We start from the raw sequence: 24,734 nt of genomic DNA on the forward strand, positions 1-24,734 counted from the left end.
AGAAAACTGCAGTAAATCCACAGCATTTTGATTTTTTGGTAATTTTTTGCCTAGATTTTTAAATTTAGCTCCCTCTTGTTCCCTACCCTTCTAAGCTACATAAGAGTGAACAGAGAAATAAAAACAATTACCAGGAAATTGGAGATAAAGACCGTTATTTATAACAAAATACATATAATCAATTGACCAATTCGAAGTATGAAGCAGAATTTAGAATTTATACGGATGTAGTACAGAGGGACTCCAGAAAATGCTCACGTAAACCTGCTTAAAGTGAACCTGCCACACTGTTCATGATGCGTGAGCCCAGCACTGGGAGGCCGTAACCGCAATACAGTGTTTCAGATTAAAACATACTTTGAAATTAGACTCAGGAATGGAACTATGAGTCAATGAGGCAGACCGCGACGGATCTCCGCCCGCCCTGCTGATTGACGGCTCCTCATTTGTATAAGAGCTGTCAGTCAAAATGCTACGAGGAGAGGTCAGCGCGGTCCGCCTGTGACTCGCAGCTCTGTTCCTGCATAAAAAACATCAAAGTGTGTTTATTCTGAAAGGCCCCATTTCAGGCCCCCCCCCCCACAGGCAACGGGCTCCCGTGATCCAGACAGCATGAACCCAGGGGGAGGTTCCCTTTAAGCCTACGTTTAGCTACCAGTGTGACCTAGCAAATGTACCAGAGAACAGACTTCATGGACATATTTATTGTAGGTGAGGAATGAGGCATGCTACAGTGTAATCTTGGGATAAATTCTCAAAATCCACAAAACAGGTTTGGGGTTAATTGCGCGGGTTTTCATTCTATACACATTAATTTAAGTTCTCCAACTTCTTCTTGAGCAATAATCCTTTATCTCTCAGGTCTGGCCTGCTGTCCAGCTCCATGGCGGCTAAAGACGTAAGGAGAAGGTTTCTGTTGTCTAATGTAAGGCTTTCCCATTGTTCTGAATCTGGAATTAGAAGGATACAAAGTAAAGAACTGCTGCTCGTTTCTGCTTGTAGACGGATCACATGAAGGCCAATTATAGATTTCCACTGAAAAGGAAGCCAGTAATGCAACACCTTATAGACTGCAGGCCAGGCTCAATCGCCATGGACCCTAGTAGAATGCAGTGGGCCATACGATAGTCTGCATTGAACAAGTAGCTCCTCCAAATTAATACTGCAGCCACTCTCAACCCAGCCCAGATTGGGGAGGAGTGACTGCAAACAACCATAGTCTGCACATGTGAACGGATACCAAAGATACCAACAACACATAGGTGCGCCTCACTATACAGGAGTGCGACCCCTCCAAATTATCGTATGGCCCACTGCATTCTACTAGGGTCTACAGCGATTGTGCCGCCTGCAGTCTATCAGGTGTTGCAGTACAGGCTTCCTTTTCAGTGAATAATGTCCTTATTTTTTCTCTCACCTCTGATTTTTCTTTTCAATTACATATTTGGATGAATCCGCCATAATGGCTGAATTTTCTTTTCAGACTATAAAGCAGGCTATACACATAAAATGATTGGCTGCAGTGCTGTCAACTGTCCATACACGCCATCCCAACTGCAACACGAAAGACTAAGCTAGTTGGGCAGGGAAGCAATTTAGAAAGGAGGAGGGACCAAAAACACTGGCCTTGCACATATAGGCAAATGATTGGCTACCTGCTTCCTTAAAAGGGGTTCTCCCACTTCTAGCCATTTTCAGACAACTCCATATATAGCACAGTGGCCCAGATTGGTACTGCAGGCTGAATCCTATCAAAGTGAAAGAGACTCTGCGCAGTGGCCAGGGTTGGTACTGCAGGCCGAGTCCCTTTCAACTCAAAGGGATTGAGCCTGCAGTACCAACCTGGTACTATGCTATATACGGAGTTGTCTGAAAACGGCTAGAAGTGGGAGAACCCCTTTAATTGTAGTCTCTAAAAAGTCAACATGCATAATTGATTCTCAGCTTTACTTCACTCACCTTCAAGTTTCTTAAGGAGTATTTCTACTACAGTGATAGCTTCTGCTCTTACAGATGCATAACTCTTATTTTCTGTAAAAGAAAAAAAAAAGGGAAAATTAGTATACTGCAGCTCAAGATGGCAACCAATGTCCAAAAATGATGACCCCTTCCCCTTGCAACCAGTTTTGACCCCCCAGACCCCAATTTTGAATCACATCTACTGCAGAGTTAAATGATAAACTTCTACCTCCAGAAACCACTTGGCTGCAGATTTGCTATAGAAGGAACAGTAAACCTGTGCCATCTTGCCCAAACTATCTGCTTCAGGGACTTGCAGAAAATGTTGCAGACCGACAAAGTCTTAATCCTGCAGAGTAGGTAGGAGTCCATCTCCGGTTGATCCATTTCATCTTCAGGCGGAGTCCGATGCAGAGGTGGAGCTTAGCTATTGAGGCGGAGCTTAATGTTACTTCAGTGGGGGGGAGGCTTACAGCCACATAGAGGACAGTTAAGCAGAGAAGGGGGGCATGCTACAAGCTCCTGAGACACACAAAGACTTCAATTCTTTTTTTTTTCGTCCTATGTAGTCTCACATTACAAGTCAAACTTACAAATAGGTAAAGAAGGATTCTGCTGGTAGATTTAGAATCTTTGAAAATTCAGTGTATAAAAGTAGAAATTGCACACAGAAAATGAAACCGTGTTGGATAAGCTCCCTCTAGTGGTGGCTGGAGGCAGATAGAATTGTCTGTGCAAGCCATTTTGGAACTCATGAGAAAACTATCTGCGACCCTTATAACAATGTCTTCAAGGTGATCTACCTGTATGTTCACACTTACCTCTGGAGGGCAGCATAAGGTAGTGACAGCGATAGGTCTGTCTTATGTATCTGTGAAGTAGTTTGTCAGACAGGTTCATTTTAAAATCAGTAATAGCACACACAGAGGACTCCAGGAAGTAGTCCTTGATATTCATGAGCTACAGGCTAGCCCCACCCACCCTCCAGTCACATAGAGAGACAGCTGACAACCAGTAGCTGGAGGCTGGTGCGGCTCTGACTATTTAGGACTACTTCCCATAGTCCTCGGTGTGCCGATACTTGTGTCTGCGAAGTAGTTTGCAGTGATCTATTTTATGTCTGTCAGAAGCTCACATAAGACAATCAGCGTGCCGGTCACTACCTCTTACCGCCCTCGGAGAGGAGAGCAGAGAGATGGTGACAGATCACAGTACCTAGAGAATGTACAAGCGCAGGACAGGCTTCTGTGAGGATTTCTTTAAGGGCTGCGATGTCTGAATGCTCCTTTTCTAAGATCAGCAAGCTGAAAAATAGGAAATGGTTACTGAAAATGTTCCATCATAAACAAAGTTGTATTCTCAGTAACACGATGAAATACCACAGGACTACAAACATCATACTATTTAATAGAACAGTTCTCCGGTCTTCTACAGGTTCAGTGACAGGCAGATGGGATCATGGGGGACATCAGAAGAGGTCTAGGAGCTCATGACTAGTACATTGTTCTTCCTCTATAAACGTCACTGGTCAGACCACACATGGAGTATTGTGGACAGTGTTGGGTACCAGTACTCAGGAAGGACATATCAGAACTTGAGTGGGTACAAAGGGGGGCAACTAAAGTAATACATGGTATCAGTGGATTTAATACCCAGAGAGGCTATCAAAATTGGGGTTATTTATTTAGAAAAAAAGGCGACCTAATAACTATGTATAAATATGCCGGGGAAAAATTCAGAGATCTCTCCCATCATCTATGATAACCAGGACTGTAACAAGGGGGCGCTCTAATAACTATGTATACATATATCAGGAGTCAGTACAGAGATCTCTCCCATCATCTATTTATACCTAGGACTGTAACAAGGGGGCACTCTAATAGCTATGTATAGATATATCAGGGGTCAGTACAGAGATCTCTCCATCATCTATATATACCCAGGACTGTAACAAGGGGGCACTCTAATAGCTATGTATAGATATATCAGGGGTCAGTACAGAGATCTCTCCCATCATCTATCAAGGGAGCACTCTAATAGCTATGTATAGATATATCAGGGGTCAGTACAGAGATCTCTCCCATCATCTATATATACACTCAGGACTGTAACAATAGGTGCTCTAATAACTATGTACAGCTATATCAGGGGACAATACAGAGATCTCCCCCATCATCTATTATACCCAGGACTGTAACAAGGGGGCGCTCTAATAACTATGTATAAATATATCACGGGTCAGTACAGGAGATCTCTCTCATCATCTATGATACCCAGGACTGTAACAAGGGGGTGAATCTAATAACTATGTAGAGATTAGAGATGAGCGAACGTGCTCAGCCACGCCCCTTTTTCGCCCGAATACCGCGATTTCCGAGTACTTCCGTACTCGGGCGAAAAAATTCGGGGGCGGCGTGGCGGCACGGGGGGTAGCAGTGGGGAGTGGGGGGGAGAGGGAGAGAGAGAGGGCTCCCCCCTGTTCCCCGCTGCTACCCCCCGCACCGCCACGCCTCTCCCCGCCCCCCCGGCGCCCCCCGAATCTTTTCACCCGAGTACTGAAGTACTCGAAAATGGCGGTACTCGGGTGCGTAAGTACTCGAAACGAGTACGTTCGCTCATCTCTAGTAGAGATATTTCAAGGGTCAGTACAGAGATCTCTCCCATCATTTATTTATACCCAGGACTGTAACAAGGGGGCGCCTTCTACGTCTAGAGGAAAGAAGGTTTCTACACAACATAGAAGGGGGTTCTTTACTGTAAGAGCAGTGAGACTATGGAACTCCTAGTGAATTTGCCATCACCATATCCTCAGGCAGAGTTTAACCCCTTAAGGACCAGGCTGTTTTGTACCTAAAAAGGACCAGACACTATTTAGGGATTTTACCCATGTGGTGGTTTTACTGCCCTATTCTCTTTTGCTGCGTTCTTTTTCTGTGACATATAGGGCTATTTCTTTATGTCTTTTTTCACTGACTTTTTTCGATTTTTTTCGTCATACTGGGGTTAAAAAGCTAAAAGAAAAAAGAAAAAAAAAGATTTTTTAAATCTATAGTTTATTTTAGCGTTAATATATTAACTTTAAAAATAAAGTACGGGAATGGTTCCCTATTTGTTTCAGACATTCTGACATATACTTTCTATAAGTTTGGATTACAGGGTGCATAGGACGACTGTTTTGGTTGGTAGCGGGTCATTGTAAAATTTTTTTTGACTGTCTATGTCCTTTTGACGTTATATAAGACCTCTGCAGGTCATTCACATTGATTTTTTTTTTATTTCACACTTTTTAACTGTAGCTGGGGCATCCATAGGAGCAGCATCCATAGGAGCCCAGTTACAGGGGAAAACATGACCAAGTGGTTCACTAACAGAGCTGCTCAGGGGCTGCTAGGACCCTGCAACTCCGTTGTGACAGAGGGCACCTGGCGGTCACATGATTGCTGGGTTGCATAGTGGAAGTAATGCTTCTCCTTTCCAAGCTACATAGTGCTCAACGCTATGTACTAAAGAGTGAAAGGGGAAGGCAGAAGCGGTTAAAAACAGCTTCTCCTCTTGGTCCTTGGCTGTGAATAATACCCGGCCTGCTTCATTGCAGGAGCAGAGGCTTTAATCCCACAAAATATTTCTGCTATCGGCCAGGATTAAAGCCCAGGACCAAGCGCTATATATTTACTGCACTTACTACTTAAGGGGTTAACAGGGGCTGGGCGCCTTTCTTGAGTGTTACAATATTACATGTTATATCAATGATTACTTCAGAAGGGTCGGTGATCCGGGATTATTCTGATTGCTGGATTGGAGTCGGGAAGGAACCCTTTTTTTTTTTTTTTACTTAAGTGAGGTGAATTGGAAAAAAAAAAACAACGTGGGAGCCTTCCTCTACATAAAAGTCACTTTTTTTATATATTGAAAAATATTAAAAGGTGCTAGAAAAAAAAAATTTCACCAGGAAAATCTGAAAGTCTTAAAAGCACAGTGTGGTTTAAACAAAAAGTAAACCACAAACTATTAAAATAGAGGGGAGAGGGGAGAGGGGAGAGGGGAGAGGGGAGAGGGGAGAGGGGAGAGGGGAGAGGGGAGAGGGGAGAGGGGAGAGGGGAGAGGGGAGAGGGGAGAGGGGAGAGGGGAGAGGGGAGAGGGGAGAGGGGAGAGGGGAGAGGGGAGAGGGGAGAGGGGAGAGGGGAGAGGGGAGAGGGGAGAGGGGAGAGGGGAGAGGGGAGAGGGGAGAGGGGAGAGGGGAGAGGGGAGAGGGGAGAGGGGAGAGGGGAGAGGGGAGAGGGGAGAGGGGAGAGGGGAGAGGGGAGAGGGGAGAGGGGAGAGGGGAGAGGGGAGAGGGGAGAGGGGAGAGGGGAGAGGGGAGAGGGGAGAGGGGAGAGGGGAGAGGGGAGAGGGGAGAGGGGAGAGGGGAGAGGGGAGAGGGGAGAGGGGAGAGGGGAGAGGGGAGAGGGGAGAGGGGAGAGGGGAGAGGGGAGAGGGGAGAGGGGAGAGGGGAGAGGGGAGAGGGGAGAGGGGAGAGGGGAGAGGGGAGAGGGGAGAGGGGAGAGGGGAGAGGGGAGAGGGGAGAGGGGAGAGGGGAGAGGGGAGAGGGGAGAGGGGAGAGGGGAGAGGGGAGAGGGGAGAGGGGAGAGGGGAGAGGGGAGAGGGGAGAGGGGAGAGGGGAGAGGGGAGAGGGGAGAGGGGAGAGGGGAGAGGGGAGAGGGGAGAGGGGAGAGGGGAGAGGGGAGAGGGGAGAGGGGAGAGGGGAGAGGGGAGAGGGGAGAGGGGAGAGGGGAGAGGGGAGAGGGGAGAGGGGAGAGGGGAGAGGGGAGAGGGGAGAGGGGAGAGGGGAGAGGGGAGAGGGGAGAGGGGAGAGGGGAGAGGGGAGAGGGGAGAGGGGAGAGGGAGAGGGGAGAGGGGAGAGGGGAGAGGGGAGAGGGGAGAGGGGAGAGGGGAGAGGGGAGAGGGGAGAGGGGAGAGGGGAGAGGGGAGAGGGGAGAGGGGAGAGGGGAGAGGGGAGAGGGGAGAGGGGAGAGGGGAGAGGGGAGAGGGGAGAGGGGAGAGGGGAGAGGGGAGAGGGGAGAGGGGAGAGGGGAGAGGGGAGAGGGGAGAGGGGAGAGGGGAGAGGGGAGAGGGGAGAGGGGAGAGGGGAGAGGGGAGAGGGGAGAGGGGAAAGGGGAAAGGGGAAAGGGGAAAGGGGAAAGGGGAAAGGGGAAAGGGGAAAGGGGAGAAAAAAAAACACATTCTGGCACAGTTTCTTTTTGGTCATGCCCATCACCCCCAAATTGAAAACAAAGTGATTAAAAAGTTATGTGTGCATATGATCGATTGCTACAAAGTATTGATGACTCGATACACCACCCACAGTGCTTTGCAGGCAGCCGCTGATGTAAACCGTCTTTTTGTTAATTAGTGATCTATATCCCATTCTCAGAGGACGGATATTTAGTTTCACGGTGACCAAACTTACCCCTGAAAATATGCGTTCATGGACTGAAGGACGGCATGCTGAACCTTCCATGTGCTCAGCTTCAACCGGTCACACATTAACTTGCAAACTTCAAACCGGTAGCAACCTATTATACCATGAAAAAGCGCAGTGAGGCGTATACAATAATATATATGTACTTCATTCAAGTATTTGCTGTAAAGCTTAATAATGGTATTCTTTCACAGCACGGGCCTCATGTATGAAGACACATGCAGAGTCCTTGCCTACAGGAACAAGTCACGTTCCAGCTAGTTTAGAGAAGGTTGGAAGCAGTGATGCAGCTCCAGTTTGTATCGGACATGTTGGACTCCGTCGGTATAACTTACGTTGTGTGTCAGGACTTCTGGGCCAGGCCTTGCCTAGAGTTGAGAAGGCACACACTAAAGTTTCTGTATGCAGTTCTTTTGCCTTTGCATTCTCATCTTCATCCTCCTCCTCCTTCGGGGAGCGAGCACCTACAGTTTCCTTAGAAGCCTGAGTACAACAACAATGAATGAAACAAGACATTTCCTGAGATGTTCATTGAAAGAAACCCTCTAGAAGGGAGATCAGGCCTCTCCTACCAAAACTATCTTCCTTTGTTAACTGGAAAGTCTCCTAGTAGTAATTGGGCCAAATCGATCAGATCTCCACTGAGATATAAGAGGACGGAGATAGTAAATGTCACCTGCATATAAAATATCCAGGTTTCCATCTCCCAGTTTAATTAATGAGTAATAACACAATGCACATACATTGGAAGGGAGTTCATAACTAGGACAGATCTAACTTAGGCCATGGAAAACCAAGCCAACGAATGCTTCCCCATCCCTGGCATGGACTCCAAATTCCTATGTAGGGGGTTGCATGAAATAAACTTGGAAACAACCAATATGTAGAGTGGGACCAAGTCACGTGCATGACACCTCACATATTAGAATGTGAAGGAGGTTACATGGACTCATAGCATTCTGCAACACGGATTGGTCAGCTATCTGGTAGCATGGGGACCACTTAGCAGGTACCGCTTGGAAGGTAAACGGGTCTCTCCCAGTGATTAATTCTCTTTATTGAATGCTTTGGTCCCAATTAACATCTTATAGATACAGCACAAGTCACAAGGGCTTTGACTCTTTTCTAAACCCAAATGTGCCGTCAAATCCCTACAGCCCTGCTCAACGACTTCCATAGTGGATCTCTCCGATTGCACATATCCCCACCGTAATGACTGTATTATAAACAAGCACTGGATTCCAACACCCCAAATACACCTTTTTAGACTCGGTTTATCACATCCTAATGATATGGACTTTACCTTTTTAATGAAGGGAAACAGGATGTCAGCGAGTTCCTGGAAGCGATCTTCCTTTGTGGACTCCACCACATCTGCCGCACACTTCAGCGCTATAATTTTGTATTTGACGTTTTCTTTCCGGCACTCTTTTAATACTGCCTGAATAATCTCGTCTATGCTTGGTTGTGCGGGAACCGGATCCTTCAGCTGTGTACTGTAACGCACAAAACAAGAGAATTGTACGCTATAGGAAAAAGTGTAAATTTGCCTACCCAAAATTTCCATTTTGCGGAGTCTGTAGGCAGCACCAGCACAAACGTGTTAAATTCCAAGATGAGTGTGAACAAGTTAGTGGTGACGTCAGTCGCTCATACAAATGAGAATTGGCTCGTCTAAAAGTACCCTAAAGCCCCATCTACATGCAAAGATGATCGCTCAAAAGACACTTTGAGTAACAGTTTTGAGCGATCATTTTGCATAAACTACTAATGGGCACTAATGCCTATTATTAGTATATTAGCTTCATTCCCTTCCCTGTATGCAGATAACAGTAGGTGGTCCGTTATCTGCATACGGCTCCATTGTTCTCCGGCGGGACAGCAGCTGAAAACAATGTTATCAGCACTGGTGGAAAATCACAGCATGTGGTCCCTGCTATCAGATACCTAGCCGAATTATGGATTTTATGCTGAACTAAAAATCATTGTTCGGCCGAAAAGCAAACGATGGTAGCATTTACATGCAACGATTATCGCTCAAAAGAGCCAACAAACCCCTACTTGTAGGATTGCAACACAGACCTAAGTGATTATACATTAATGGTACGGCTAATATGCTATTAAAATGCTTGTGGGGTGAAAACCTATTTTTAAAAGGAATCTCCCCAATTCTCTGCTGGCCTCATACCATAGTAAGCTTAAAAATATTTAATATCTCCATTGAATATAACCTTAAATTGAATATGCTGCCCTTACTAAATGACATATGCAATAAGTTCAGGCTCACTATTGCTGGCCCAGAAATTGTAGCAAAGAAGTGCCTAGCCCAGTGTACTCGTGCTCATCTCCAGTTTTCTCCCTTCTCATTGATGAGTGACCAGAGCAAAAGCCAAATATGTCCAATGGGCTGCCCTGATGCCAAAAAAAATGTTGGCACCTGTTGTGCCTCCCAATGTAGCCGGGCATCTCAGAAAAGAATACTGTGAATTAAATCGCAACAGCCAAAGAGCACAGTGTACAGTGGTATGGCATCAGTCATCTGTCAGAAGTGAACTCTGGGAGCACTTCACAACATACAAGTCAATGAATAACAAACGAAGTGTGACGATACCAATTTAGTTCTGAATTTTTTTCCATTTAATTAAATCTTTTTTTTTTTTTTTGTACATTTAAAAATACAGACAATGTTAAAGATTTCTGCAACGTGAAAGAACAGTCCTCACCTGCAGCTGGAAACCACTGTCCCAATAGCCTTCAGGAGTTCTTCCTGCAAATTATATGAAAAATATGATAGATATATATATATATATATATATATATGCGCGTTTATTACATGCTGCACAAACAGTTATGTGCATTACAGTAAGTTTCTTGTATGGCATTGGAAGACACAGCAAGACCTTTGGTATAGCTGCTGCCACTAGGAGGCGGACACCAAGCACACAAGACTGTTAGTTCTTTCCAACAGCTAGGTCCCTTCTGCAGGCCCCGGGCTAAATCAGTTTTAGCTTTGTGTCAGTAGGAGGCAGACCCCCTGCAGGGCGAGCCCCTTCCTCACCAAGGGAAGGAGTGTCGGGGGGGGGGGGGGGGGGGCGCACTGCTGTATTTTTTCTATCTAAAGCACCTTATTTAAGAAAATATCCTAGGCTAGGTAAGTAGGGAAACTTCCCTCCCCCCAAATTTCACACTCACTTTGGACCATCTGGCCATCTTAATTCCCTTAGCGGATCACTGTCTAGTAGGCTGCCTTCCTCCCCAAAGAGGGTCTGGCCTATACTTTCCAGCATTCAGGTACAGTTCTCTCCAGAATCCCCCTTGCACTTATTGTCCTGCATTTTTTAGTCTTCCCTCTACCATTCATTCACTACATTTACAAGGTGCCCTTTTCTTGCTTAGGTCAGTTGAAGAACACTACAGTAATGGCCTACCTAGGCAATCCAAAAAAGACAAGTGGTGCCAGGGTCATGTCAGTTGTCCAGCATCCTGCGGCAGACTGAGTCCCACATGGCATCTCTCTTTGCCTGCTATATTCCAGAAGTGGACAACATCTCCACATGTGATCAGACCAGCTCAGAGAGTGAGCTCTTCTCCTCTGACGAAGCACAGAAGACATTTTTAACATTGATTCTACCATAATCTTGGCTTGCTTTGGCCACTAGCAAAGGAGAGATGAAACTGTACTTCAGCTTCTTTCCTTTTTCTACCTGTTTTTCAGCCTTTTTAAAGCTTTGGTTCTGTCCCTACTCTCATTACGGTCAGATATCAGGTATCCTCTGCAAGGCATGGCTCATATACCGTAGATGCCTTTTAACCTACAGGTTTTCTTGGGACCTTAAATGGGTTCAGTCATTAAGAAAAAAAATCAAAAAAATAAAAATCAATACTTACCTATTCCTCCCCCATCAGTCTTCTTACTGCTTCTTCTCCTCGCTGATCTTCTTCTGGCTACTCCAGTGCCGCGGTTCACCTCATCTCTTCCTGTGATGAAGCATCCATTCTCGGCAGTCTCCTTCATGCAGGTCAATGTACCCAGTCACTAGTGACGTAGCATTCATAACCTAGCAAGGAATGCAGACTCCTATGCCATGCTACCGCCGAGATTGCAAATGCGCACAGTCTCGCATCAATAAGTATATAAACACTCGCGGCGAGGCATGCGCAGTCTCGGAAATAGGCCGGCATTCCTTGTTAGGCAGTGAATGCTAAGTCACTAGTGATGTAGCGTACTTTGACCTGCTAGAAGGAGACTGCCGAGAATGGACGCTCCAAAACAGGAAGAAGAGGATTCGGCCAGCTGGAGGTGAGGTGACCTGGTGGACTGGAGGAGTCAGGAGAACAGAAGAAGATGCGGTAAGAAGACAGACTGTGGAGGAATAGGCAAGTATAGATTTTTTCAAAAATCAGAGCTGTGATGTTTTTCAGGAAGCCGGCCTCCCCTCCCACCCTAAAGGGATCCCATGTTCTTCCATGTTCTGGTACGCTGTTCTCTAGTCTGCCCCATCTGACTTTTCGCACAGCATATCCTGTAAAGCCAAGGGCATCACCCCCTACCTGGCCACATGAATCAGCAGGTGTCGTCATACGGACTGCACTCACCTTCTTTTACCGGCCATTGGGAACTGCTTTGGAACATCCCAAGGTCTTGTTGTGTTCCCCAATGACAAACGAGAACACAGCATTGTCATTTACCATAAAATCCATTTCTCATCTTGTTCATTGGGCGCACATCATCCACCCAATAATCATTATTCACAGGCTCTGGTTGTCCTTCCAGAAAGGATCCTCAGTCTTTCCTGGATCTTACAAGGTACGCTCATTTCCTTATTATGGTCTGTATTATTTGAAGCCAATTTGTGTTTCTCCTATTGCTTAATTAGAAACGGATTTAGCTCCAGGTCTGCAGGAGGGGCATAGCTGGTGGGAGGAGCTAACTTTTTGTACCTAATGTCCGCCTCCTAGTGGCAGCAGCTATACCCAAGGCCTTACTGTGTTCCCCAATGACACAGACGAGAAATAGATTTTATACTAATAAAAATCCTATTTTGTCACTTGTGAACACCATAGTAACTTTCATGTAAATAGGTCCAAAATTCTATGTAGATTTAGGTCATATCATCTTCACAGGGGTTGTAGCCTTGTTTGTTAAATTCATTCATTATACAGCTATCCCCCAGTATATAGAAGTGAGCTAGTGTAATCTTGGTTACTTATTTCTGTTTGAATCTCCCAGCCTCCTCTTCATCAGATGGTCATGTGATCTCAACATCTGTCCAGCTCAGATTTACTTGGGGGTTATATCCAATACATAGAGGTCCGGCAGCACTCAAACACAGCTTTCCCAAATGGGCGAGGTAGATATATGCACAGCCACCAGTCCGTGGGATCATGGACCTCCAATTCCGGGTCAATCCATAACAGTAAGGCAGAGGCGGCAGCATCAAAGGTGTAGAATAAAGTTTAACCCTTTGCAATCCAATTTTGGATTCAGGGTTTTCTAGGGTTTTTTTTCTTTCTGCTATTATATAATGGCACCATCTGCTGGCTAGAGCCAGTACTGCAGTATGTGACATGCTGGAGAGGCCCCTGACAACAGAGCGGCCAGTAATATACAGTAAGAATAGCCTGCCGGACGTCTTCAGACATCGGAGCTGTACTGCCTTCAATCAGAATGTCTTCAGACGTCAGACAGTGGATTGGAAAGGGTTAAAATCCTTTTATTGCTTCCATATAGCAAAATGCAACGTTTCAACTACATGTCTTTTTCAATAAGGAAGCAATAAAAGGATTTTAAACTTTATTCTACACCTTTGATGCTGCTGCCTCTGCCTTGCTATTACTTGGGGGTTAGGTCTTCCCTTTCTAGTCAGATTCTCAGTTTCTGTGATGCTGTCATATTGATCTACCACTGAAACAACTTACAGGTGTATATAGGTATTCCTGTAACAGTTACTGCTGGTGATCACACGACTCCTGTCACACAGTTCTAATAGAGGAGATCACAACTCATCCTCCTGATTGTATATTTAGGGGCTATAGCGTATTTAAAAGACTATAAAAGGTAATGATAATTAAACTGCCCACCCTCCAGCAGGCAGAATAATATAGTCTTAACTAATGCTGTGCTGATGCATCATGGGATTGATGTGAAACAAAGTAAAAAAATCTCAGTCTCAAGATGGTGCCTCATAAGCATCAGACAGGGGGCTGCACTGCATGGAAGTGGCTGGAATACACAGAGGAGACCGCCTGAGTGCGACAGGCAGTCCTTTGAGTTGCGCAGGTATGGAAAAATGTGTTTTTGTTGGAGTGGTCCTTTAAATGCTAGAGGTCCGTCGGCTGGCAGCTGCAGGGTGGCCATTTACTGAAAATAACTATTTAAATAAATATGCCTTTGGCATGGGTATTACAGCTTGTAATGCTTATTAACATTCAGTCCATACCTTTCCAGTCCACGTTCTTCCTGGTAAACCCTGCAAGAGTGTGCCAATCACCATTCCCAAGTGTGGAGGAACCAGCGATCCAGTTTGCTGCTTTGCAATTGAAGCCATGGCGGCGGCACCTTGTGCTTTCATCTTCCAGGACGGAGACTGGAGAGCTTTCTGAGAAATGTCTATCAACTCTTCCATGTACAATCGGATGCCGCCACTGATACTTCCTGCATATGTTAGTAGCCATTAGTTTAATGTCCCTTCAGCTGTAACAAATGCAAACTGCTACACAGAGTGTCAGACTACAATACTGTGACTGTATTTTTAGAGATGAGCGAGTATACTCGCTAAGGCTAACTACTCGAGCGATTCGGGGGCTGGCGCGGGTGACAGGTGAGTTGCGGCGGTAGGCAGGGAGGAGCGGGGGGGGGGGGGGGGGGGTAAGAGATAAGAGATCTCCCCTCCGTTCCTCCCCGCTCTCTCCCGCTGCTCCCTGCCCCCCGAATCTTTAGAGACAAGCAGGAGGATACTCTGCTAAGGCACTACTCGCTCATCTCTACATATTTTCCATAAGTGTGGGCTGTTCTCTCCTATTAAGGGAAGCATTGAATTACAGACTAGATTTCTTTTTCAGGGCAAACTAGCAAGAATCTAAAAAAAAAAGAAAAAAAAAAGTTATGCTAAAAGTTTACAGGGGTGTTCCTATCCCCATCTTAGGCTTTTATGGACATGTCCACTTTCGACCTGCCTGGCTGCCTCGTGCACAGAAGTATCCCCATCAGAGCCAGGATGGGTCAAGCTAGGAATATCCTTTTAAAAGGGAATCTGTCAGCTCGAACATGCTGTCCCAGCTGCCGATATGTTATAGAGCATCAGAGATTCAGTATAACCTGTATTACTTAAACCACTGCACATTCTGGCTTTAGGAGTCCAATGGGCGGTCCACAGGTGTGTATGAGTGTATATACAGAAAATAGGCAGGCAATCATTGATCGGACCGCCCACTGGACTCCGAAACCCAGAATATGCAGAGGTTCAAATGAATAAAATATATAGCTTTAAGGGAAAAGATTCAGTATAACTTGTATCTACTCACCTCCTCCAGCTCTATAACAAGCTGTCTCAGACAGAATGTTCAAGCTGTTACATTCCCTTTAACCCCTTGAGTGGTGGGTTTCTTACCACCCATTCAGACCCACCAGGTAAGGTTTTTTTAAATGGGCCAATCATAACTTTTTCATTTTTCCACTGACAGTCATATTAGGGCTTGTTTTTTGCGGGACAAGTTGTACTTTTTGATGGCATCATTTTTGGGTATATATAATGTATTGCATAACTTTTGTAAAAAAATTTGTAGGGAGATTGGTGGGGGAAAAAAAAGAAATTCTGCCAATTGTTTTTTGGATTTCATTTTTCCGGCGTTCAGCGTGCAGAATAAATAATGTGATAATATTATTCTCTGAGTCAGCACGATTCCGGCGATACCAAGTTTATACAGTTTTTTATGTTTTGCTATTTTAGTACATTTAAAACATTTTTCTTCTTAAAGGTTTGCTTTTGTGTTGCCACATTCTAAGAGCCGTATCATTTTTTTTTTCCATTGCCAGGGCCCTAGAAGGGCTTGTTTTTTGCGGGATGAACTTTTAGTCTTCATTTATCTAATTTTTAGGAACATGTAAAATTTTGCTTGTTTTTTATTCCATTTTTTCTAGGGGCAAGATTAACAAAATCTGTAATTCTGGCATGTTTTTTACTTTTATTTTTCACTGCATTCTCTGAGCAGTATAAATAATATATTAAAGTAATTCTACAGGACAGTACGATTATATCAATACCAAATTATAATGTTTTTTCTTTTTCGCTACTTTTTCACAGTTTAAAAAAATAAATAAATTAAAAAATTGTTTTTCAGCGCTGCATTTATTAAGGGGTCAAATAATGTACTAACTTCCTTCTCTGGGTCATTTTGTTTTTAATTTTTTTACAAAGTAAAGGGAGAAAGGTGGGGTTTTGGTCGTTTAACTTTTTTATAATTTTTATTACTATTTTTTTTTTTACTTTAACTTTTTTAAATGTTTTTTTAAGGGACTTGCATAATTTAAAAAAAAAATTAATCTAATACTCTGCTATACTGAGGTATAGCAAGGTATTAGACAGGCTATGATGCTCACACTCCGTCTGAGCGTCATAGCCTAAGCTGGCAGACCCGGAGGCTATATTCAAGCCTCCGGGTGCCACAGAGACCCATTGGGACCCCCTGATCACATTGCGGAGGTCCGATGGTGACAGCTATTTACATGCTGTGGTCGCATAGACCACAGCATGTAAAGGGTTAAACAGCAGGGATCGGAGGATTTCTCCGTTGTCTGCTGTAAGAGCTGGTGCCCGGCTATCCTCTGACAGCCCATCACCAGCTCTCCCTCCCACAGGGACCATCGGCCAGCTTCTGACAAGCCGAATGTCTCCGTGGCAACCTGTAAACAAAACAGTACAGAAGTTTAAAAAAAACGAAGCGGGAAGTTACCGGCAGATGGGTAATATCTTCCTGCTTCTTTTTTTAAAGTCCTGCACTGTTCTGTGTGGGTCTGTGCAGGCAGAGCACACTGCTACAGCTTATAGCAATGTGCTCTGCAGGTCCCATAGTGAAACACAGCCTGGAAATCTTCGGGGCTATATCATATGGGCAGTGGAGCTAGTCCCGGAAAATTTCCGGGCGCGCCACTGAAGGGGTTAAGGGATAGCAGCATTGTGGATTACAGAAGTAAAAGTATGCTGTACGATTGCTTCTAGCAAAGAGTCAAATGTAAACATTACAGTATCTTCATAATTACATTCTTGTGGACTTTTTTTTTAACGCAAGATCAAAAAAATGTATTAATCTTTGTTTTAAGGAATTTCCACTTTCAAGCCTTCTGAAAGGTCAGAAAATAAAACTGGAATGGTTCTATAATTTGGGATATCCAACAGTGCTATGAATAAAGATTGGGGGGCGGGGGGACCCTTAGGTCACATACTAACAAATATGTACTCTTCTGGAAGGACTAAACATCACAGTGGATTCAGAAAAAATGGGGACCCCCTGTAAATTTAGTTTTGTACATCAAACTCCGCTCATTAGCTCCTAAGTATCTCTTTACATACCGGGCACATTTTCCTGCCACACTTCTCTCCAAGGGTTTGAGTCTTCTTTTTCTCCTTTATCATCATCTGGAACCTCGTGCATCGCAAGGAAGGCCAATGGTAACACCATGCCCTCGTGCTTCTTTACCACATCAGGACTGTAGCGGCTGATGGCATGAACTGTTAAAGTGCATCCTGTTCTATATGCCGCCTCTATAAAGAGAACACAGAAGAACAGGTCATAGATTGTTACAATGATCAGAGCCCAGTTCACATGAAACCGTATCCTGTGGCTTCATGCAGTAACTACAAGGATATTCCGTAAACTACATAATACATCAGCCGTGATAGTCTGACTGAAGTTCACTGGATTCCTATGGAATCCTTTATCCTTCACATGAGTGGTTAACCCAGCTTTATTGAGGACAGTTGAGCGTTTGCATATGTTATACTCAATACATTGACTATGATGGCCAAATCTATTGAAATGGGAGAACGTTGCTCACCCTCCTTTTCCATGTACCAGCCAGTCAACTTCTGGAGAAGTTTCTCAGTGCTAGTATCCCGGGCTGTCTGTGAATAAATACATTCAGAATATACATAGTCAACATACAAAGACGATTCAAATTAAGAACCCAATCCAACTATAAAGTCTATTAAAATAACTAAAAATAAAAAAAACTTACCCGAACTAAATGTCCCAAAGCAAAGGCATATGACTTCTGTACTACACTGTTACGATCACACAATCCATTTAGTAAAGCACTCATCAGTTTTCCTGTACAAAGATTTAAAAAAAAAAAGTTTAGTAAAAAAAAATTTCTCTTTACTTCCTAGTAATCTGTTATGGTAAAAAAGTAGTATTTGAGATACATTTTGTTATTATATAAAAAGGTACTTATTATACGGAGATACTAAGCCATCTGCTCATGTTCTCTATCATGTTTTAGACAGAATGTATCGCGTATATATATATATTTTTAACAATGAAAACAGATAGTGAAACATTTTATTCTAATTAGTTTCTATTTTTAATTGTAATTTTTTTATACAATTTTCTGTATGTGACTGCGGGGGCTGCCATCTTGCCGAGCTGCTGTTCGAAGCATTTTGGAAATGTGTTAAGGCACAGATCTCTAAATGCTGATTTAGCACCATTTCAGCAGAGAATCCACAGTATTTTCCCCTCCACACGGGATCAGGATTCGCTTTAATCACGTTCACTTTAAAGTAAACTTGTCCATTGCGGAACAACTGCAGCATTCCTGCGACCTGTGAATGCAGCCTTACAGCGGCCACGAGAACCTGTAGTCTGAAGATGACTCACTGACTAATGGGAGAGTGTTCTAGGCATGATCTGTGCAGAGAGGTCACTGTACAGGGAGGAGGTGAGCTGTGACATCCCCTATTGTGAATGGAGGGTCCTGCGTTATTTATATATTGGAATCATCATCTCAAAATTGTAATCCTGCCTGTGATAATGAGATGACTCCTGAAAAGTAATCTCTACAGAACGGGAAGCGGCAGCCTATGATGAGGTTCAGAGTGAAAACTGCAAGTTTTCAGGATTTTTTTGCAATTAATTAAAAAAAAAAAAAAAGTTTAACAAACACTTGATTTAAACAACATGTCTTTTTCAGATGACACCTTCCCTTTAAAAAGACTGAATATTTACATGACTTGAGTGAACATTAGTACACGTACACCAAAGTGGTTTTTGCTCTATTTTCACAAAATATGCTGCGCTATTATATTTTTTTTCTAGCACAATTTATACTTTTAATTCTGCCTTAAGTTTCTTTATATTAAAAATTCTCTAAGAATTCTAGGCTTCAAGTGATTGTTTAAGACATGCAATGGGTCAAGAAGGGTATACTTTATTTTTGTGGAAACCGCCTGGTAGGTGTGAAAAGTCCTATAAAGGCATGCAATGCTCCTCTAGGAAATTTGCTATTCCAATGGGAGATGATACAATGCCTCTGAAGCAAAAGACTCCGGCCTTGTAACATGACTGGGAATATAAGCCAAGGCCAGTTAGATGGTCGGATATTGATTTATAGGAAAACAGCCCTCCAATTGATGGTGCTGCAAATATGATCTCGTGCAGATTGGAGATGGTAGAATACATGGGAACATAGTGATTTAAATGTATTCAAGCACTTCTACAGAGATGACAACTTACCAGAATAAGGCATCAGATCCTGAGGACACTGTGTCGCTAAAGATACAACTACGCTGGCACATCCTCCCTTTAACAAAGAGCACATAATGAGTGATACTGTAAAGCTGGCTATACACAGCCGGTAGAGGATAAACAATAAGCCACATGATGAATTGCTTGATATCGTATTACATTGGCCATGGCAGAGGCCAGACATAGACCTTGCCAGATAATTAATTACCAGTTGAATGTGGAATAATCATCTTCTTAAAAAGGTCAATTAGTAAACATTCTATTTGGCTACAAGGCCTTGTCAGTAGTGTGACAACACCAAGGTTGGCCATAAACATGACATCTGTTTTAGGATTCTGCCAATAACCTGCCTCTGATCAGGGAAAGCACTTCATGAGAGCCTTGTCCAATTAAGTAAGACAGTGGTCAGGGGGCTCAGGCACTGCCTGATCCCCCTGACTTCAGGCTAAAATCTTGATAAAAGATCTTCTTCTTACTGAAAAAGTGTCACACAGCAAGAAGAATCTGAATTCTAAAAAAAGGATTCTGTATTTTTTGGACTCTTACCTTTGTGCCCAACCCCAGTCCACTCTTGATCAATTCACAAAGTTTTGGTACTAGTTCAGCCAGGACATTGACATCCAGATGCTGAATACACTGTAAGAAGAAAGCAATCTCTCAGTAACCAGGCCTGACTAACCTTTGGTTCCATTGGTTTGCGAAGAAGCAGCGATGCAATGTAGTATTTCAAACTGAAACTTTACAGCACTACATGTGAGCAACCATGTATGGAACTCTATGCGCATCCACTGAGACGATGGAATGTGAAATTAGCAGTTTGGTGATTACAGAAGTCACAAACAGGTTATTAAGTACCGACAGGTATTTCTTCTTTTGAAAAGTGTCATTTTTAGGTTAAAATATTATTATTGGATTTATCATAATTATTACATAATGAGCACAAAGACTATAATCCATCAAACAGACTTACCATATTTATGGTTTCCATCATTGGGGAGGATTTCGCAGCATTTAGTCTTGCACTGTCCATTGCAGCCTGCTCAAATGAGAACAAATCAATTCCACAGTTATGACTTTAAGATCACATTCATCTCTTATTCTTGTACCTCTGAACTAGACATGCATCAGAGGAGCTTGGGAGTGAATTGAAGCGGACTTAATTGGCAGGGCCGCAGCGCAGATCCTACTTGAAGAGTAGGCCAATAACTTTTTGAAGTAGTAGCGTTTAAAGCAAGCTTGGTTTAATCGAGAACCAGATGATGGTATTAGGTAACACCTACCTTCTCCTGATCTGTAGCTCTGAGACTTAGATAATTCAGCACCTGAGGTTCTAAGACACTCAACGATTCCAGCAAAGCTGGGATGAGCTTCGGGGTATGAGGCTTCAATAATTCCCCAGCACTTTTACTGATCTTCACCAGCGTGTTGATACTAGGAAGAAGAGTAATAAACATGTGGCATCCAGTTTAAGTGATCGGTAATTGGGCTTCAGAAGACAAAGTAAATACAAAACAGGCCGTTATGCCATAGACCTGATGCCCACGGCCGGGTAGGATTCAGAGTGCGAAATCTCGCAGCAGAATCAGACCCGGGGCCCCCCAGAGACCCTATACTCATCTGTCCGGATCCGTGCGCAAGTGTCTTGTCCTGCAAGCGTGCGCAGTGCAGTACATGTCGCGGATTCCTGCAATACTTCTGCAGTGTTCATTGCGGAAGTATCGCGAGACGGACGGCTTCCATTAACTGCAATGGAAGTCGTCCGTGCTATTTTCCGCACAGAACAGAACATGATGCGATTCTTCCCCGCGAGCAGAAAATACCAGTTGATTTCTGCTCGTTGGCAGGGAAGAATCATTTAACCTAGCATATCTATAAACAGCCATTGCTGAGGAATTCGCAGCGGGCGTCTCACTGCGAATTCCGCAGCAAAATGCGTCCGTGGGCACTGGGCCTTAGTTACACTTTTTCCTTTTCCACAATTCATAAGGAAACAAAACAAATATGTAAAAAAAAAAATTAAAAAAGGAGCTGAATGATAACTGTCTAGATAACTACATTACAGTGGTGTGCTCTGTACTAGAGTCCCATCACCAGGCACTGCCATATGGGATTAAATCCCTGGTACAGATGGGCATTCGAGTAAAGCTTCTAGTTAAAGGGGTATTCTTGTTTTTATTTGCTTACAGAACAGAAAATCATGCAATTTACTAATATACATGTATATACAAATCCCTTTCTCATATCAGTGCATTGGTCCGCTATCTCACTGGTCCATGGGCTATACCAATCTACCGTGTAGTCTTGTGTAATGCATCCATGACCAAACTCAATAGGACTTGGACATGTGACCCATAGCATCCAGTAAGCAACAGGGTTATATGACCTTCATGTGCTCGGTCAGCACACAGGAACATCCATAGAATAACTAAATTGGGATTATATGGAATAAGGATTATTGTGGTTATTACCACAAGTACTAAACTGCGCATGTATTGGGACAGATCTGCAGCGTTTTTCCCGCACGCGTGATCCGCGCCCCATAGGGATGCATTGGACACCTGCAGGTAGTTCAATACCTGCGGATGTCATTTTTTCCTTGAGGCACGGATTGCGTCTGCGGGAAAACACCCGCGGCATGCTCCATTTTAGTTGGAGTTATTAAAGCCAGTGGAAACCGTCCGGATCCGCGGCACACCCGCAGATGAATTCCTGCTCTCCGGCGCGGGAGAGCAGGAGTTAATAAAAAAAAAAAAAGTGCACGGCGCATGCATGCGGCAGGCTGCCGGGGTGCCGAGCACAGCCGCCGGGCCGAAGAAAGAAGATCTGGCCGCGACAGAGGGAAGATCCGCAGTGTTCGGACAGGTAAGTAAATCTTTTTAAGGCCTCATGTCCGTGGGAAAGGAGGGACCTGCTGCGGGATTCTGCATGGAGAATCCGCGGTGGGCCTGATTTTCCCCGTGGACATGAGGCCTAAGTCATGTCGTAGCTACTTAACTTTTACTTCACTCGTCGTAGGTAATTTACTTTTAACAGGCTAACTGTTAAAAACAACGCGAACAGAGGAGATGGGGAAAACAATACCGAAGTGGCCCCTGTTTAGACACGGACAGACCTGATGCTGAAATGCTGCACAATTTCTGTTCCACAATAAACTCCTGTTCGCCCGTCATTTACCTGAATGTTCAACGCTGAGCCAGGTGTCACATAACGTTATAGGAAGAAGCATGGTGACAGCCATCAATAGGATGCATTACAGAGAACTAATCCAGGCTATGCCATTTTTTAGCTGAATTACTAACATAGGACTAAAACACAACCTTGATTGGTTTCATTAACCCTTTCATGACACGGCCCCCCTTATTTTCGTTTTTTCCTTCCCCCTTAAAAAAAAAAAAAAACGTAACTCCTTCATTTATCCATCGACTTCGCTGTATGAGGGCTTGTTGTTTTTTGCGGGACGAGTTGTATTTTTTAATGGTGCTCTTTAATGTACCATATAATGTAGTGAAAACGGACATTCCGCCATCTTTCAGTGCGCCTTGTTTCTACTGCGCACAAACTGCACCAAAAACGACATGATAACTTTACAAGTTTGGTATCGTAGTAACCGTACTGACCCATAGAATATAGTTGTTTTTTTTTTTACTATACTACTATTTTTTTTTCCAAAGACAGTTAATTTTTTTCAATTATTTTCTGCGGTCATCTTGTGAGCGCAATAGCTTTTTTATTTTTCCGTTGACGTAGTTCAGCGATGGCTCATTTTTTGCGGGTTGTCCTGTAGTTTCCATTAGCACCAATTCGGTATACGTAAGACTTTTTGATCACTTTTTATTGCGTTTTTTCTGGGAGACAGGGTGACTGAAAAAGTGCGTTTCTGGTGTTCTTTATTTTTTTTTTCGGACGACGTTCACCGTGCGGGGTAAATAATGCATTACTTTGATAGATCAGACTTTTACAGACGCAGCGATACCAAATATGTATATTTTATTATTTCGATTTTTTAATTATAGATATGGCAAAAAGGGGGGTGATTTAAACTTTAAAAAAAAAAGTATTGCTCTTTTTTTCACCTTACTTTTAAATCCCCCTGGGGGACGATAACCAGCGATGCTTTGATCGCTCCTGCATTCTGACAGGCAGCCTATCAAGCCACCCCATGGGGATGTCTTGATAGGCAGTCTCTCAAGGCAGCCCTGGGGCCTTTCAGAAGGCCCCCGGCAGCCATGACACCTGCATAGCTTCCCCGATCTCACCGCAGGGGGGGCCGTACTGGACCCCCGAACAGCGTTCGGGGGCTTTAAATGCCCCTGTCAGAATTGACAGCGGCATTACAAGGGTTAATAGCCGCGATCGAGCGATTGCAGCTATTGCCCGTGGGTGTCAGCTGTAGTAAACAGCTGACGCCCGCGCTGTATGCAGACCGCGACCTCTCTGCATACATACCCCAACGCTCCAGGACGTAAACGTACGTCCTGGAGCGGGAAGGGGTTAATATATGAACTTTGAGAGAGATGCTGCTCCATCGCAGTGGGCATCATTCATGACACCTGATAGGAGTAAAACATAACCTTTATTGATTTATATAAATACTCCTATGTTAGTGATTCAGCCATGATTTACAACATTAGCAGGACATACTTATTATATCTGGTTTTCAGTGAAGTCTGTTAATGCCATTTTTTAGGTGTAAACGTCTGCACTAATACAATAAAAGGTATGCTCTAATAAATTAAGTAAACCCACATCAGCAGAGTACAGCTTTTCCTACTTGATTTCACTTTTTATATTTAAATGTATTTAGTTATAGCGTCCTGAATTGTGTGTCTTATTATAACTTTTCAGTAGAATCGCACTTATTTTTTTTTTTAAATGTACAGAATAGATGATAAACGCTTTTCAATGTGTTTATTAGCCTATTCTCTACATTTTAATAGAATAGAAAACCCATGCTGAGCTATGCAGCTAGATAGTTCAGTCTTCAGCCAACAGCATAGCTGAACAGGAAGCCCCCATCTGTTATCTCTAGTACAGGCACAACAGTTGTCCATATTAGTCTTTATTTAATTTGTTTTCATGCACACTTTCCCAATAGCTGTTCCATAACTTTTCTGTGGTGGGTTGATTTGTCCTCCACGCTTTGTATTCCTCTCCTGCCTCCTCTCATCCGTTCCCTGGCACTGTGTAGAGACGCTGTTCTACATCGACAGCTTCTACTCATCACAGCACACCTGTTCCCCTCTGGACCCCAAGCACTGTCAGTGCTTCAGGTTGTGGCATACACTGACAGTGCATGAGGGTCCGACAGAGAATGTGCATGTTGGGAAAAGGAGAGGCTGTCAGCACAGAACGGCTTCTCCTTAACACAATGAAGAGGGACAGATGAGAGGAGGCATCCTAGAGACAGGGCCTATTCCCAAGCTGCAGCATCTCCAATTATATGAAGAAAAATACATTTATAATTACAAAACTAATATACATAAACCATTGAAGTTAACAGATTGCATCCTGAGTTACAGCCTGTATAGTAACTGTAGTCACAATTTTATTGCTTGCCTCTAAAATAGTGAAGAGG

The 24,734-nt window shown here is 43.8% G+C and overlaps 1 protein-coding gene across 2 annotated transcripts in view; it reads right to left on the minus strand.

Moving 5' to 3' along the window:
• Positions 1-138: 138 nt before the first annotated feature.
• The window catches only part of ECPAS (Ecm29 proteasome adaptor and scaffold), a 93,874-nt gene continuing 69,278 nt past the window's right edge, over positions 139-24,734 (minus strand). For both annotated transcript variants that reach the window (XM_066604426.1, XM_066604424.1), the window contains exons 35-49: positions 20,440-20,590; positions 20,130-20,195; positions 19,706-19,795; positions 19,148-19,214; positions 17,652-17,743; positions 17,472-17,538; positions 16,987-17,178; positions 13,858-14,072; positions 10,141-10,184; positions 8,721-8,913; positions 7,753-7,900; positions 7,406-7,511; positions 3,175-3,263; positions 1,960-2,031; positions 139-950 (exon numbers count right to left, since the gene is read on the minus strand). In XM_066604426.1, coding sequence (XP_066460523.1) covers positions 811-950; positions 1,960-2,031; positions 3,175-3,263; positions 7,406-7,511; positions 7,753-7,900; positions 8,721-8,913; positions 10,141-10,184; positions 13,858-14,072; positions 16,987-17,178; positions 17,472-17,538; positions 17,652-17,743; positions 19,148-19,214; positions 19,706-19,795; positions 20,130-20,195; positions 20,440-20,590 — 1,732 coding nt within the window. In that variant the 3' untranslated portion in view covers positions 139-810. The remainder of the gene's footprint in view (positions 951-1,959; positions 2,032-3,174; positions 3,264-7,405; positions 7,512-7,752; positions 7,901-8,720; positions 8,914-10,140; positions 10,185-13,857; positions 14,073-16,986; positions 17,179-17,471; positions 17,539-17,651; positions 17,744-19,147; positions 19,215-19,705; positions 19,796-20,129; positions 20,196-20,439; positions 20,591-24,734) is intronic.

The sequence above is a fragment of the Eleutherodactylus coqui genome, chromosome 5, assembly GCF_035609145.1.
Source record: "Eleutherodactylus coqui strain aEleCoq1 chromosome 5, aEleCoq1.hap1, whole genome shotgun sequence".
NCBI classification, from domain to species: domain Eukaryota; kingdom Metazoa; phylum Chordata; class Amphibia; order Anura; family Eleutherodactylidae; genus Eleutherodactylus; species Eleutherodactylus coqui.